The 17,750-nt window shown below is 42.4% G+C and overlaps 1 protein-coding gene across 1 annotated transcript; it reads left to right on the plus strand.

Moving 5' to 3' along the window:
• The first annotated feature begins 2,935 nt into the window (after positions 1-2,935).
• Positions 2,936-8,208, plus strand: LOC310750666 (interleukin-36 receptor antagonist protein-like). The gene is made up of 6 exons (XM_083589149.1): positions 2,936-2,984; positions 3,406-3,448; positions 4,322-4,478; positions 6,141-6,269; positions 6,487-6,617; positions 7,584-8,208. Exons 3-6 carry the CDS (start codon positions 4,382-4,384, stop codon positions 7,803-7,805), a joined length of 579 nt encoding a protein of 192 aa, XP_083445275.1. The 5' UTR covers positions 2,936-2,984; positions 3,406-3,448; positions 4,322-4,381; the 3' UTR covers positions 7,806-8,208.
• The last annotated feature ends 9,542 nt before the right edge of the window (positions 8,209-17,750 follow it).

Raw genomic sequence — 17,750 nt, forward strand, 5'->3', positions numbered from 1 at the left:
AATCATAATAAGATATAAAATATCAGTATCAATAAAAAAATTCAGTGTCAATAATAGCACCAACCCATTGCGTAAACAATACCCCAGGACAAGCCTCAGCTTTTGTAGTTGGAGTCCGTCCTGGCCCCACCCTCCCAGGCCAGGTGGAAAAGGCCTGCAAGGAAGGAAGCAAGTCTTCCACGACTCACAGCCAATATAAATTAGGCATGGTGAAGCAAGGCTAATTACGCAACCAATGTCCAGGAATAAGAATACAACAACAGAGAATCAGATGTTATGCCACTGGTATGAACTGATGCAATATAGCAGATCACTAAATCAGATCTTCCACCTTCTTGAAATTTAAAACAGATACACAGGCTTCCAGTTTCTATTAGGATAGAGGCTCTGGAGCTGAATTTTTAATCCTTTCCCTTGTGCTGAATCAAGCTTAATCCTCCATCTCCAAACATTTGTATTACCCTCTTTAAGGGGAGAGGGAATGAAGGACAGATCTGCTGGGCTGGGCTGGACTAGGGAGGCGATATATTTCTTTAAAAACATATATCCTGCACAAAAGAACATTACAAAAGAAACAAATGTCTCTGCCTTTGTATTACAAGAAATTCTCAAAATAGCTTACAATAAATTCATTTAACAAAATAGCGATGCCACTTACAGCCAAAGTAAAACGAGAATAAAGTAAACAGCAGTCCAGAATGCTTAGAAAGGGGAAACAAAAAGTACACCTGAATTAGTATTGTTAATTACAATTAATTGACATTAAAATCAAGGAAATGTGTCTCCCTCAGCTTCACTGCCCACCAAATGACTATAATGATAGGTGGGGGAAATGGGTCTGAGGAAAGGCAAAACAGAGATTTCCTGCCTCTGAGATAATTTGGCATTTGAAGCAGACAATTTAGCATAGTCTTCCCTAATCTGAGGTCCTCCACATGTTGTGGACCACAGCTCCCATCAGTCTCAAGCAGGATACCCAATGATCATGGATGATGGAAGCTGTAATACAACAATATCAGGAAGGAAACTAGTTGGGAAAGGCTATGATCTCAACTAGCTGCCTTCCAGATATTGCTGGATATCTGGATAGAAGGTTCAGAGAAATAATTGAGGAGATGCTACCTGTCCTGGTGTGAGGAAGTCCTGTGCCTTGCTATGAATTGTCTTCTGAGATTTACACAGCATCTTATAGCTTAGTCAGACCAGTGGGTGTGGTTTATATGCTCTATGGCACCTTATATGCCACAACCACTAATCCAAGTCTTGCAGCAGCAGCCAGCTGTTCCGGGAAGCTACAAATGCTGTGATAGTTCAAAAGCTGAGGGCTCCTCCAAACATGCTTTTTATTCTGCATTCGTGATCATTTATGCTCATGATGGTACTGAGGTGGTCATATGCAACCCCAGTTTCAATACTGTTTGTGACTAGGGATAGAGGAGAAATTTGATTCAGTGCTCATATAAACCTGAATCTTATTAGATTTGCACATTCCAAACAATATGCGAACTGAAACAAAGCTATCCTACGTTTGTGGTTCTCCAGATTTCACAATGCAGTTCTCCATCCAATCAAATAATGTTTGTGGAATTGCATATATTACAGGAAAGTGTCAGAATAATGGACACATTAGTAAAAATGGCCTTGGGGAGCCTTTTTTCACCTACTTCATACTGTTGGGAGTTTTGTGTTGGAGTGGCATTTTTTTTAAAAAATATATATTTTATTGATTTTTCCATACATTCGTTAACAGTTTACAATAAATTTTTCAATTTTTTTGACTTCCTTCAGCTTCTCTGCCAATCATTCAAATTCTAATTTTTTAAATGCACATTTCCAAATTTTAATATTACCTTTATGCTTACCCCCCTCTTATATTTTGCTTTTTTGCAATATTTCTTATTCTGTTACAGAGCTTCTTTAAATGCCACTAACGTGTTGGAGTGGCATTTTTGGTTGGTTTTACTGGCTTTTAGACTGAGCATGTAAGCGAAAAGGGTGCATACCTGAGGTATTAATGGGTTAAGGGGTTTATGGGGTGTTATGCTGAGGGGCAGTACCAGCGGTGGTGGATCCATCGTGCTCCTTTTGGGGTAGTTTGTCCACCTTTGGTCCCCACTCCATTCAGCTGTCACCTGTGACTCCCAGAAGCTGTCAGCATGCAACAGCAACCACACCCTGGGAACAGTTTCGACTAGCCAGTTAAACCAGGTGAGGGTAACTGATAGACCTCAAACCCACAGTGAGTGCATGTGAAGACAGACTCTGGCAGATGAGACCAATAGTGGGTCTATGTGCTGCATGCGCTGTAGAGAGAAATAAGGGGCAGTTGGGACTCGTCAGTCTGGGAAGGTAGCCCATCTAGGAGAAGGAAAACACTGATCCTAAACGTAACACCCTTGCAAAATATTTTTGGGAGAGGAAAAGCCTCAGGAGGTTTGACGGTGCCTTGTATGCCTCCTTCTGGCCACTCCTGCAGCCAAGCTGGTTCCAAATGTACTACTCTGTTTCCCTTTGGGTCACATCTGTGTCTTGTCATCTGGGCAGCCCAGGACCTCCATACACATCCTGGGGAGGTCACTTCTGTGCTGATAACACTGACTTTAGCCCCAGAGACAAACTCCATTGTTTCTCGAAACAGATGAATGCCACAATTGGGTTTAGGGCACCCTTAGGTTACCCAATACCAGTTTAGGTTTGAAACTGGGGTTGCATATGACCACCTCAGTACCATCATGAGCATAAATGATCACGAATGCAGAATAAAAAGCATGTTTGGAGGAGCCCTCAGCTTTTGAACTATCACAGCATTTGTAGCTTCCCGGAACAGCTGGCTGCTGCTGCAAGACTTGGATTAGTGGTTGTGGCATATAAGGTGCCATAGAGCATATAAACCACACCCACTGGTCTGACTAAGCTATAAGATGCTGTGTAAATCTCAGAAGACAATTCATAGCAAGGCACAGGACTTCCTCACACCAGGACAGGTAGCATCTCCTCAATTATTTCTCTGAACCTTCTATCCAGATATCCAGCAATATCTGGAAGGCAGCTAGTTGAGATCATAGCCTTTCCCAACTAGTTTCCTTCCTGATATTGTTGTATTACAGCTTCCATCATCCATGATCATTGGGTATCCTGCTTGAGACTGATGGGAGCTGTGGTCCACAACATGTGGAGGACCTCAGATTAGGGAAGACTATGCTAAATTGTCTGCTTCAAATGCCAAATTATCTCAGAGGCAGGAAATCTCTGTTTTGCCTTTCCTCAGACCCATTTCCCCCACCTATCATTATAGTCATTTGGTGGGCAGTGAAGCTGAGGGAGACACATTTCCTTGATTTTAATGTCAATTAATTGTAATTAACAATACTAATTCAGGTGTACTTTTTGTTTCCCCTTTCTAAGCATTCTGGACTGCTGTTTACTTTATTCTTGTTTTACTTTGGCTGTAAGTGGCATCGCTATTTTTTAAAATGAATTTATTGTAAGCTATTTTGAGATATTTTTGTAATCTGTAATGTTCTTTTGTTCAGGATATATGTTTTTAGAAGAAATATATCACCTCCCCAGCCCAGCAGGTCTGTACCAAGGGGGAAAAATTGATGCCCTTCATTCCCTCTCCCCTTAAAGAGGGTACAAATGTTTGGAGATGGAGGGTTAAGCTTGATTCAGCACAAGGGAAAGGATTAAAAATTCACCTCCAGAGCCCGTGTCCTGATAGAAACTGGTAGCCTGTGTATCTGTTTTAAATTTCAAGAAGGTGGAAGCTCTGATTTAATGATCTGCTATATTGCATCAATTCATACAAGTGGCATATCGTCTGATTCTCTGTTGCTGTATTCTTATTCCTGGACATTGGTTGCGTAATTAGCCTTGCTTCACCATGCCTAATTTATATTGGCTGTGAGTCCTGGAAGACTTGCTTCCTGCCTTGCAAGCCTGTTCCACCTGGCCTGGGAGGGTGGGGCCAGGACGGACTCCAACTACAAAAGCTGAGGCTGCTGAATGACCTTTTCCTGGGGTATTGTTTAGGCAGTGGGTTGTTGCTATTTTTGATACTGATTTTTTGATTGATACTGGTATTTTATTTTAGATCTTATTATGATTTATGTGGAACTTGTTCAGTTTATGTTGTAATTATGTAGTTTTTCAATGTTATTAGCCGCCTTGAGCATGGTATGAACTATGTAAAGGTGGCTTAGAAATAAAGTTATATATATATGTATCTGTGTTGATCCGGGGATATTGTGCAGAAGGGCAATCAATGGAACTTTGGATTTTTGCAGCCTCTCCTCTAACATTTTACATCCCTCTCTTTTAGTAGCTACAACTGCAGAAGAGTGAGCTTGTAGCCTGAATCTCAACCAATCCTTGGGAAGCAATGGAGAAAGTAGACACAGAGACTTTAAGGGAGAAGCCCCACAAGATGACTGTGGACCAGAAAATGAGAGATTTATTCCATCACTTTCCTAAGCCAGGTGAAATCAATGCTTTGCTTTTATATTTCCTGCCCAAGAGAAACCTCTGAAAACCTGCAGTGAGCCTTAAATTAAATTAGAATTTCCATTATCCATATAGGCTCACAGGGGCATAACATACTGGGGGGGGGGAGGCAGGGAGGCCGAGTCCCCTGGGGGCATAATTTTGAGGGGGCGCAAACCAGGCACCCCCATGCAGGTGTTGGCTTCTGCGGGGATTCCTGTCCAGGCACATACTGGTGGGCCCTGTCCTCAGCTCCTCATCCTTCCCTGCCTCCTGCAGGGCTATCTGGGCCCCAGAGTCTGACCTGGCATTGCCACTACATCCCAGACCCTCTCTCTGAATGGCAGCCCAACCAACGTACTGCTCACTCACTCCTCGCTCAGTATGCTCTCCCAATGGTGAGTGGGCATGGATGGAGGGAAGCAGACAAGGGGCAACCCAAGCACACCCTGGCACTCCTCTCCAAGGGCATCAGGGGGATTCACCTGCCAAGGGCCACAATTTGCTAGCTGGGTTCCACCCTGCATGGCAGGCAGGCATTGCAGTGTGGCATCAACAGTGAAGGCTGGCCTTCTGTGTCAGGCTCCCTTCATCTTCTGCATCCAATCCCCGTGTGCACGTGCATCCACCTGGCTCCCACCTGCTCCGGAAGCCAGCAAACCATGCTACGTCACCGTAAGCATGTACACCAGCTGAGTGAAATGACATTCCCCATGGGGATATTTTCCATGTTGGTGGTTTAACATAAAAGCAAGGAGGACTTGTTCCCAAAAATCTAGCCGTGTTAGTCTGTTTCAGCAAAGAACGAGTGGTACCTGTTGGACGATTTTCCTAACAATATAAGCTTTCATGAACTACAGCTCATTTTACCAGATGCATGAAGTATTATCCTGAATTATTGGGTAATTTTGGGGGGTGGGATGGGGGTGGAAAACCATTAGGACTGTTTTTTTAAAGTACATGTTTCATGGATGATATTTTGTGCAAATATACTTGCAGATAACCAAATAGATATACGGCTTCATTAGCTAACCTGATTCAGTCATTCAGTCATTCAGTCATTCGTATGTGCATACATCCATGCTCTGTGCCGTAAGTTATTTTGCTTATGCCTTTCTCCCATTGTACAGGAGGGCAAGAACATGGTCAGAATCAAAACTCCTTTAAAAAGCAGGGGTCTTTAGTCAAAAGGAAACTGATACACACATCAGTAGAGGGAGTCGATGGATTTCACCTGGAGAAACCAGTCAAACTAGTGTCCTTGGGTTTCAGCCAGGTTGGATCCCATTGAATTAAAGCTGAAAACAGCCAGTCAATAGTGCTTGCAACTAGGCTGTCTCTTTGGCAATATATAAACCTGTATTCTTAGTACCAGATGAAAAAAGATACACTAGGAACACATTTAATGACTTGCATGCTCAATATCTTAAGGATAGAGGAAGTCCTAGACTCACATCAGAAACTCCACAATGTTGCCACCATGGAAAATGTGTTGTGCCAAGCATGGCTATCACCACTTCACACAAAAGGGGGAGAAAAGAATTGCAGCTCCAACACAGAAGAAAAAAGATATGTCTGAAAAGTTGCTTGTTCCTTCTTTAGAATATTCCATTTTTTCTTCTGTATTGATAAATTTGTACTCCTTCTTTTTATCACAGATCACTCAAAGTTTCCACCCATAAGCCTAGATAAGCCATGGCTCTACAGGATTTGGGATATTAACCAGAAGTTCCTGTTCCTGAAGAACAACATGCTGGTAGCAGCCCCCAAAGATGGCAACTCACCCGGTAACAATGATTATGAACCCTTCTCATCTCACAGCTGCAGTCTACACTGTTACCGATTGAACACTTGTGCAAATTGTGGGACTGGGTAACCAGGTGTCAGGAAGTGTCTGATACAGCAGCACTGTCTTCAACTAGGGTCAGAAATGGTGCTCCATAACTTTTCCATGGTCACACCCCACTCTTATCACACTGATCTTTGCCTGTTTTTTGCTTCCAGATTACTTGGTGGCTATGACCCCCAACAGAGAGATGGATGAAAACAAATTCCCCATCTTTTTGGGCACCCAAGATGGAGCACAAACCCTCTCCTGTGGTGAATCTGGTGGTCAACCTCAGCTGACCTTAGAGGTGGGTTTCACTTCTGGTTCAAAGCCCCATTCGATTGTTTCAAATTTCTTCTGCTTGTTTAGATGCATCCACCATGACAAAGACTTTAGATATTCTCTGCTGTTTGCTCATTCTTTTTTTCCTTAATCACTGCATTCCATTCTTCTCTCTGTTATCCTTCTGTGCTTCTTCCCTCTCCTTTGTCTTCCTAGCCTGTCTACTGGGAGAGGCAAAGATCTACTGAGGTTTTTACGGGTTGCTTCTGTCCTTTTAGTGAAAGCAAACATTTCCTGATTGTAGGTTCTACACTCTTCTTCATTAGTTATGAATTTCTCCTTAATTATCCAGCTTCTGGTTCTATTTCCTGTTTTGTTTTTTAAATTCAGGAGTGAAACAATTCCTGTTTTGGTATATAAGCAAAGATTCAAACTTATGAAAGGCAGACAGGAATTGAAGCTGAAGAACCAGTGGTGGGTCAGATCTTGTTGGACTTTAACTTCCATCAGCCCCATCCAGGACAGCCAAAGGTCAGAGATGATAGGAATTGTAGTCCAACAACCTCTAGAGGGCCACAGGTCCTCTCATCCTTTGAATGAAAGGCTTATCTCATGGCTGTAGTAGTAGTAGTGATAATAATAATAATAATAATAATAATAATAATTATTATTATTATTATTATTATTATTATTATTATTATTATTATTATTTATCACTTATACCCCTCCCACCCTCCCATCTGGCTGGGCTTCCCCAGCTACTCTGGGCGGCTTACAGCAGGAGATTAAAAATTCATGGTGTATTCATGGCATAATCCAGATTTTAACTTGGGGCTTCCAGTAAACTTTGAATTTGTATATGCTTTGGTTACAATCATTGGGATTTAGCCCCAAGTCTCGCTTTCTACCAGGCAACTGATGGCATTCATTTGTGATGTAGCACAAACTTTCTTTCTACTAAACCTTTTGTATGCTTTTTTATCTAAAATAGGGTAAAGGCATTATGGATCTCTACAATGATGGCAAGGAACACAAGAACTTCACTTTCTTTTGTAAGAGTGGCAGCAGCACAGAGACTGGCAGCTTTGAATCTGCAGCATTCCCCGGTTGGTTCCTAAGCACGTTGACTGAGCCAAACCAGCCTATTCGTTTGAGTCATCAAGGAGGTGCTGAGATCACTCAGTTTTATTTTGATAAAGTAAAAGGTGATTAGCACTTCTGAAAGAGGAGGGAGGTTTTAATGCCAGTGTATGTATATCCTCATCAAGTAACAAAATGCCTTTCAGTTCTAACATGTTCAGAACTTCCAGTATTCACTCAAGCTACAAAAACACAAGGAAATTGCATCTATCAAGAGTAGGGATGGCTGGATAGGTCAATTTTGGTTGCTCTCGGTTTCTCATTTTTCCAGTCTTGTTCAGTTCTCCTCATTTCCATATTAGTTTGCATTTTGTTTTAAAAAGAGTCCTTGTGTTTAATCTTGTATTTTATTCAGATGTTTTATCCTATGCTTGTTTCTTTGTCCTTATCTGCTCCAACATTTATCAGTTTAAAAAATCCTAACTGCTATTTTATTTATATCTGTTTGTTTGTTTTTTTTATCCTGTTCTGTGACCGTAATAAAGTTCATTCATTTTGTTTTAAAAAGAGTCCTCAGGAATACTCATCAGCATTCTGGTGCCAATTTCTCATTAACGTTCACATTTCTGCATGCAATTGTACCTAGAGTCCTAGTGTCCTGTCTAGTCAAGTTGCATGGGATTACTTCCCATCTGTCACCTCTGAAGATGTGGACAGGCTGCTTGGATGAGTGAAACCAACCACCTGTCTCCTTGATCCTTGCCCATCCTGGCTCATAAAAGCGAGCCAGGAAGGGCTGGGCGATGGGCTCCGTGGGGTGGTGAATGCTTCCCTCTGTGTGGGAGCCTTCCCAGACCCACTGAAAGAGGCAGTTATTAAACCGCTTCTTAAAAAACCATCTTTGGACCTGGCCAATATGGCCAACAACCCCCCTGTCTCAAATCTTCTATTCTTGGGCAAAGTGATTGAGCGGATGGTTGCTGAACAATTCCAGGCACGCCTGGAGGATGTAGACCATTTGGATCCCTTCCAATCAGGGTTCAGGCCTCATCATGGACTGAAAGTGCCTTGGTCTTGCTGGTCTGATCTCCGGTGGGCTAGGGACAAAGGTGAAAGCTGTTTCCTAGTTCTGCTGGATCTCTTAGTGGCCTTTGATACCATCGACCATGGCATCGTTCTGAACCGTCTAGAACCGTGGTTCCCAACATGGGGCACAGGCCCCACAGGGGGGAATTTGATTTTTAAGGTGCAATTCGAGAATGAGTTATTAACAATGACTTTTTGCATTTCTTATGGTTCTAGAGGCTTCATATACAGTTATCTAAACATAAAAAACACTGGGTGCATTCAGGGGGAAGTAGCGCTTCAAGAGCGCTCAGTCAACAGTTGTGGAATTTCCCCCTGAATGCGACCACTCCACAGCTGCTAAGTTGGAGCGGTCGCCATTTTTCGGAGCATTGTTTTGGACCTCTACCTGCTCTGAGCACTGGTGATCGGTGGGAATTCAGATACCTCAGGAAATTCGTGATTTATCAATGAGGGAAAGTAGGACACTTTCTTGTGGGTCTCATGCTTTATATGTGAGGCAAATATAATAATAACTGCTATAGAACTCTAAATACAAATAGTAAGTATGAAATAAACTTCAATCACAATTCCATGATAGTTAATGCTACTATTTAACTTCACTAAAAACTGTGTTCCCAGGGCTTTTTGTTAGCAATTCAGTGGCACGTTTGGTATTCTTTTGTCGTAAAGAGACATAGGCAGTGAAGCTAGGTCCAAAACTTTAACTTGTGGGTTTTCTGACATTACGGTCGACGTCATTTGTTCAATATAAAAGGAGTGATGGCATGGCTTTGTGATGAGACAGAAACTAAACACAGTGGTACCTTGAGTTAAGAACTTAATTCGTTCTGGAGGTCTGTTCTTAACCTGAAACTGTTCTTAACCTGAAGCTAATGGGGCCTCCCGCTGCCGCTGCGTGATTTCTGTTCTCATCCTGAAGCAAAGTTCTTAACCTGAGGTACTATTTCTGGGTTAGCGGAGTCTGTAACCTGAAGCGTATGTAACCTGAAGCGTATGTAACCCAAGGTACCACTGTACCCAAATTCAAGCGACTTTGCAAGAAAACTGTTGTTACCGTTCCTATCTTCATATTTAGCTGAATGTGGCTTTAGAGTTGTAAATGATTTGCTACTGAAGAAAAGAAATCAATTGGATATCACTAAATGAGGAGACTTGAGACTGAAGCTGACTAAATTGGTGCCTAATATAAGATCTCTCTGCAGCAGGCATGAAGCACAAGTATCTCACTAACTTTAGTCTACTTATCTTGAGACGAGCTCAAATTGTATTTTGAATTTGCTAAGTACCTTTATTTTATTGTATAGTAATTAAAATGATCAAAGTATTACAGAAAAAGCTTCCATTAAAAATAATTTATATTTATGCATCTCAGTTCTCTATTATATTTTGAAACATTCTTTGCTATTTTTTCATATCACTTCATATTATTATTATTTTTGTAACAATTTCTTAGCGATTTCTTCCTCGGTCCTTCAACTGTCCTTTCGTTCTTTTATTTTTCTCTTTCATGGATGCCATGTTCTTTGGAAGCTTGTTTAGACCACGTTAATGGCCTTTTAGGCTTCCTCCACATGAATAGGAGCTCACTTTTTGAATAATAAGAATGATATGTCACGGGGGGAGCATCAGGATTTTAGAGATGCTTAGGTGGGGCATGGTCAAAAAAAGGTTGGGAACCACTGGTCTAGAGGAGCTGGAAACAGGGGGCACTGTCATACAGTGGTTCCGCTCCTTTATCCTGGACTGTGTTCAGAAAGTGGTGTTAGGGGATGAGTGTGGGTGCCTTGGGGTTCCGTCCTCTCCCCCATGCTTTTCAACATTAAAAGGCACTGGGAGAGATCATCAGGGGGTTTGGGCTGGGTATTCATCAGTATGCAGATGATACTCAGCTCTACCTCTCTTTTAAATTGGAACCAGTGAAGGCGGTGAAGGTCCTTTATGAGTGCTTTGAGGCGGTTGGAGGATGGATGGTGGCTAACAGATTGAGGTTGAATCCTGACAAGACAGAAGTACTGTTTTTTTGGGGGACAGGGGTCAGGCAGGTATGGAGGACTCCCTGGTCCTGAATGGCATAAATGTGCCCCTGAAGGACCAGGTGTGCAGTCTGGGAGTCATTTTGGACTCACAGCTGTCCATGGAGGTGCAGGTCAATTCTGTGTCCAGGGCAGCTGTCTACCAGCTCTATCTGGTACGCAGGCTGAGACCCTAACTGCCTGCAGACTGTCTCGCCAGAGTGGTACATGCTCTGGTTATCTCCCGCTTAGACTACTGCAATGCGCTCTACATGGGGCTACCTTTGAAGGTGACCCGGAAGCTACAACTAATCCAGAATGCAGCAGCTAGACTGGTGACTGGGAGTGGCCACCAAGACCATATAACACCAGTCCTGAAAGACCTACAATGGCTCCTGGTATGTTTCCGAGAACAATTCAAAGTGCTGGTGCTGAACTTTAAAGCCCTAAACAGCCTCAGCCAGGTATACCTGAAGGAGTGTCTCCACCCCATCATTCAGCCTGGACACTGAGGTCCAGCTTCGGGGCCCTTCACTGTGAGAAGTGAAGTTACAGAGAACCAGGCAGAGGGCCTTCTCAGTAGTGGCACCTGCCCTGTGAAACACCCTCCCATCAGATGTCAAGGAAATAAACAACTACCTGACTTTTAGAGGACTTCTGAAGGCAACCCTGTATCAGGAATTTTTTAATGTCTAATGCTTTACCATTTTTTAATGTGCTGTAAGCCACCTAGAGTGGCTGGAGAAACCCGACCAGATGGATGGCGTATAAATAATAAAAATATTGTTATTGTTATTGATAATGATATTGATATTAATTTACCTCAGTTCCCTTACAGCTGCTGTTTGTCTTTTTAATTGTTCTCCAGCCAAGGTTGCTTCAGTCTCTCCATCACTCACCCAAACACATTCCTTCTGACATTCCCAGCACACACGACCTTCTTCTTTCTCCTTCTACTTTCTCACCCACTCCATTTCTCCTCCATTCTTGCCACAGGCACTGTGTTTCCCACTTTCTGTCACTCGTCTTTCATCTCCAGTCACTCAGTGTTGCTCACTCTGCCCTTGCTTGCTTTCTCTCTCTCTCTGCTTCCCATGATAACCTAGTAGGCTTGGTGTGTTCTGGGACACATTTTAATGCATATGGTGGCAGTGCTTTCATCTGTGTCTGACTCAAGCACACCTGTGGCTCCATTGTCTTTCCCCACTTGCCCTATTTCTGTCCCACCCACCTTTGGTGCATATGGACAGGTACAAAAGCTTTAGCACTAACAGAACAAGCTTAAGAAACCTCAATAGCTATATGTCATAGACACAACAGCCCAAAACTGGGAAGGGCAGTCTGAGCTAGAAAGCAGGCAGGCAGAAGAACAAAGAGACTGGCAGATTTCTCAGACAGCTAGAGACAGTGGGCGAACGCCTCCCCTCTCTGAAGCTGGCAGGAATGCAGCTTATCAACAGAGTGAAGGCGGGCTGGATGAGAGCTAGCTCTCTGAGGAATCTCAGCCTCTCATGGCACAAGGGAGGGGGAGAATTTCCTCACTGGAAGAGGAGGTTGCTAAAACCGTCAGTCCTAGAACTAGGCCAATGGAAAGGGTCCAAGACAGATGAAGAACCAATAATTGTAAGGGGATAAGTTCAGGATATTCTGCAGGAGCCGGAAGCACTCTTCAGAAGATTCAACTTGATCATGCTATATGGACGCTCGGAGAGAGCAGTCAGAGGCTAATTGCTTGTATGCAATAAATCTTCTGTAAATTACCTCTTGTGTGCCATTTTCTCAAGCCGGCAACCGGCCAGCTTCTGACAGAATACATGAAGATCAGGGGCGCCAACTCTAGGGGCCCCGAGCACCCACCAAATCTAGGGAGTGTTTCCTGCCTGCAGCTGTGTGGGGAGAGAAGCTCAACAACTTTGGGCAATCTCCCCTCATTTTCTTAAAACGGAGTCCCCCAAAATAGTCTTATACATGGGGGCGCCTTATAGATGAAAAATATGGTAGTTTCTGGAGCCTAGTGCTGGTTTTGACCTATAAAGCTTTAAATGGCTCAGGGCTACAATATTTCATTCGTGTGTGTGAGTGTTTTCTGAATTTTAATAAATTGATCCAAATTATTTAAATTTAATACAATTTTTAAAAATAATAATAATAATAAAAAGGTTTCCCGCTCCTGTTACAAACATGTCCAATGCTTCCTGATGTTGCCATTTCTTCTTCTTTAATCACATTCTCAACCTTCTATTAGTTTTAATCCATTTTCGTGGCTAGCCTTCTTGTTTCCTTGCAATCAGCACCATTCTTATTTTCCAAACATATATATAAAAAAATAATTCACGTGTTCATTCCTTCTAGCAGGCTGTTCCCAGACCTGGTGTGAAGAGAGATTAATTGCCATTGTTCTTGGTCCATTCCACTCCTTTGAAAACATTCCTTCCGTTGTTCAAGGACTTGCTGAGCTATAAACAACTCCCCAAGTTGATGTCCACTCTGCCATTAAAATTCTGGGGATTATTTTCCACAGCTCGCAGTTAAAGATCAAAGTCACATATATAAACTCCTGCCATGTGTTCTTAGCAAATTGTTCTCTTCTCCACTTCTGATCCAATCCAAAGAAAATTTATATAAGATCAATTCAACCTCGGTCAAGAGTGTAGGGTGTAAAAGAAATTGTAGAACCCTTTGTTGTGCATAAATCATTGGCTCCCCTCTCTCAGTAACAGATAACATCAAAACGCCTGCCCATGATTCTTTCATTTTACAGGGTGGTCAAGAAAGAAAAATACCATTTAGGAACCATCAAAACAAACATTGCCTTGCCCCCCCTTCCATTCTGGCTATTGTAAGTATTTTTGCGCTTGTTGAAAATCATTGAAATACCTTCATGGCTCAAATCCAGTCCTTTCGGCAGCTGATTGATTGCAGCCCTTTATCATATGCCATTTCAGGAGCTCCCCATAATCAACGCCAATATTCCAAATTCATGAGGAACCGATCACAAATGATGCCTGAGATGATTCGTCCAAGGCAGGGACACACCTCCGAGGTCATGTCCGTACTGCCTTTCTAGATACGAGCTTAAGCAACACCACAGGATACCGTGCACTCCCCAGAACCCCCTGAGGAGCATTGCCAGCAATTTTACCTCATAAATCCTGGCTTTCCCACACACGAACAGCTCCCCAGTCCTGGAGTGCTGAAGAGCTCAACAGACATATATTGTGACATCAGCCAGAAACTGGACTACAATATCTCAAGGACTGCCTCTCACATATTAACTGACCCAGACCCAGCGATCACCATCTACAGCCCTACTTTGTGTGCTCCCTCAAAAAGAGATCTGGTGTGTGGCAGTGTCTTTTCCGCAGTGTCTCTCCATTTATGAAATGTTCTCCCCAGGGAGGCTCACCTGGCACAGTCATATCTTTAGGCACCAGGCAAAAACTTTCCTCTATTACCAGGCCTTAACTATCTGTGAAGTGGGAGGAGTGTTAATGTATTTCTTTTTTCCTATAGACTTTAATGTATCTACTGTATGTGTGGTGTTTATTTATTTATTTATTTATTTATTTATTTATTTATTTATTTATTTATTTGGTTGGTTGGTTGGTTGGTTCTAGGTCGCTATGGGTTGTCCTGGGCAAGATAAAGCAAATAACAAATTTAATAAAGAATAAAAATAATAACAAATGGAGAAGCATTGGGGTTTCTCGGGGATGATTTCCTCTGTGTCATGTATTTTCAATGACAGCTCCCTGGTAGTGGCAGATATTCTCCTTTAAAGCAGCAGGTCACATTTAGTCCTATATTCTCGCCATATAAAATTCCGTGATCTCCGTGGCTCCTTGGCGGCTCAAACCAGCAGGCTTGTTTGGCTCAGGAGAAGTGCTTATGAACCAGCCCGGGAATGCTGCAGATTCCAAGCTGTCTGTGTCTTTGCCACCAGCCTTTCTGAAGAAAGTGGAGCTCCTGAATTCGTTCACCTCGTTGTACATTTCCTTAATATTTCCAGGCTAAAAGAAAACAGAAATGCAAAGACTTGGGTAGAAAGAAAAGTTGTATTGCATCACTTGCAGTTGCTTGAGAGAAAGCAAACGTTTGTGGGAGGGAAGGGGAGGATCCTGAAAAGATGGGATTATTTTTAAATACCCTAAAAATAGCTTTTTAAAAATATATTATTGTTTTTAAACTTTTTAATATGGTTGCACTTTATTTTTAATTGTATTTTTCTATTGCTTCGTTGTTTGCCACCCTGGGCTCCTTTGGAGGAAAGGCAAGGTAGAACTTTAATCGATTAAAGCAACAACAATGCCTTCTAGAATGCATTAATTCATCTAAACGTGTAAGTTTTTGTTTTAATGGGGATAATAATAATAATAATAATAATAATAATAATAATAATAATATATTATTTATACCCCATCCATCTGGCTGAGTTTCCCCAGCCACACTGGACAGCTCCCAAACTAGTGTTAAAAACAATACAGCACTAAATATTAAAAACTTCCCTAAACAGGGCTGCCTTCAGATGTCTTAAAAATAGGATAGCTGCTTATTTCCTGGACATCTGATGGGAGGGTGTTCCACAGGGCGGGCGCCACTACTGAGAAGGCCCTCTATCTGGTTCCCTGTAACTTGGCTTCTTGCAGTGACGGAACCGCCCCGTCGCAGGGATTCAAACCGCCAGGGATTCTGATCGGCAAGTCCTAGGCTCTGTGGTTTAACCCACAGTGCCTAGGGTTTAACCCTCGTCCCTTGTTGCCCTCCTACCTTCTCCTAAAGCCTCATTAGAATTTGCCCAGCTTTGGGAAGGAAGTAGGAGGGATGTAGGTCTCACGCCTCGTCCCCAAACCCTGGTGCCTCCCTTACCCAGCTTTGGGCTGGAAGAGGGTTAAATTTTGAAGGTCTGTCCCTGCATCAGGATGATGGGAGTTGTGTTCAACATCTAGAGTGCAACAGGTTCCCCACACCTATTCTTAAAAGATAGTCGCATTAACCTGCTTCAGCAGGATGGAAAAAGTCTCCCCAAGGCCAATCAGAGACTCTTCCAAATATTCATTCTCCTCTCTCTCTCTCTCTCTCTCTCTCTCTCTCTCTCTCTCACACACACACACACACACACACACACACACACACACAGACACCCCAGCAGGCAACTGGCCAAAAGTCCACACTGCATAGGGAAGGAGGGCACTGCAAAAGAGGAGTGTGGGCAGAAATTCAGTTCTCTACATTTTGCAGCAATTTGCTTTTTTTAAAAATTCCTCATGAAGATTCACTAGATTTTTACTGCAAATTTCTCCCACTAAACACATTTTCTATGCAGTTATGACTAGTGTACACATTTTTGTAATCAATTTTCCCCGATATAATGCATTTCTGTAGATTTTTACTAATGTGTCCATTATACTGCACACTTCCCTATAATATATGCAATTCCACAAACATTATTTGATTGGATGGAGAACTGCACTGCGAAATCTGCAGAACCGCAAATTTAAGATAGCTTTGTTTCAGTTCGCATATTGTTTGGAATGTGCAAATCTAATAAGATTCAGGTTTATATGAACACTGAATCAAATTTCTCCTCTATCCCTAGTCACAAACAGTATTGAAACTGGGGTTGCATATGACCACCTCAGTACCATCATGAGCATAAATGATCACCAATGCAGAATAAAAAGGATGTTTGGAGGAGCCCTCAGCTTTTGAACTATCACAGCATTTGTAGCTTCCCGGAACAGCTGGCTGCTGCTGCAAGACTTGGATTAGCGTTTGTGGCATATAAGGTGTCATAGAGCATATAAACCACACCCACTGGTCTGACTAAGCTATAAGATGCTGTGTAAATCTCAGAAGACAATTCATAGCAAGGCACAGGACTTCCTCACACCAGGACAGGTAGCATCTCCTCAATTATTTCTCTGAACCTTCTATCCAGATATCCAGCAATATCTGGAAGGCAGCTAGTTGAGATCATAGCCTTTCCCAACTAGTTTCCTTCCTGATATTGTTGTATTACAGCTTCCATCATCCATGATCATTGGGTATCCTGCTTGAGACTGATGGGAGCTGTGGTCCACAACATGTGGAGGACCTCAGATTAGGGAAGACTATGCTAAATTGTCTGCTTCAAATGCCAAATTATCTCAGAGGCAGGAAATCTCTGTTTTGCCTTTCCTCAGACCCATTTCCCCCACCTATCATTATAGTCATTTGGTGGGCAGTGAAGCTGAGGGAGACATATTTCCTTGATTTTAATGTCAATTAATTGTAATTAACAATACTAATTCAGGTGTACTTTTTGTTTCCCCTTTCTAAGCATTCTGGACTGCTGTTTACTTTATTCTTGTTTTACTTTGGCTGTAAGTGGCATTGCTATTTTTTAAAATGAATTTATTGTAAGGTATTTTGAGATATTTTTGTAATTTGTAATGTTCTTTTGTGCAGGATATATGTTTTTAGAAGAAATATATCACCTCCCCAGCCCAGCAGCTCTGTACCAAAGGGAAAAAATTGATGCCCTTCATTCCCTCTCCCCTTAAAGAGGGTACAAATGTTTGGAGATGGAGGGTTAAGCTTGATTGAGCACAAGGGAAAGGATTAAAAATTCACCTCCAGAGCCCGTGTCCTGATAGAAACTGGTAGCCTGTGTATCTGTTTTAAATTTCAAGAAGGTGGAAGCTCTGATTTAATGATCTGCTATATTGCATCAATTCATACCAGTGGCATATCGTCTGATTCTCTGTTGCTGTATTCTTACTCCTGGACATTAGTTGCGTAATTAGCCTTGCTTCACCATGCCTAATTTATATTGCCTGTGAGTCCTGGAAGACTTCCTTCCTGCCTTGCAAGCCTGTTCCACCTGGCCTGGGAGGGTGGGGCCAGGACGGACTCCAACTACAAAAGCTGAGGCTGCTGAATGACCTTTTCCTGGAGTATTGTTTAGGCAGTGGGTTGTTGCTATTTTTGATACTGAT

Source organism: Podarcis filfolensis (assembly GCF_964270895.1).
Source record: "Podarcis filfolensis genome assembly, chromosome: 15".
Taxonomy (NCBI): Eukaryota; Metazoa; Chordata; class Lepidosauria; order Squamata; family Lacertidae; genus Podarcis; species Podarcis filfolensis.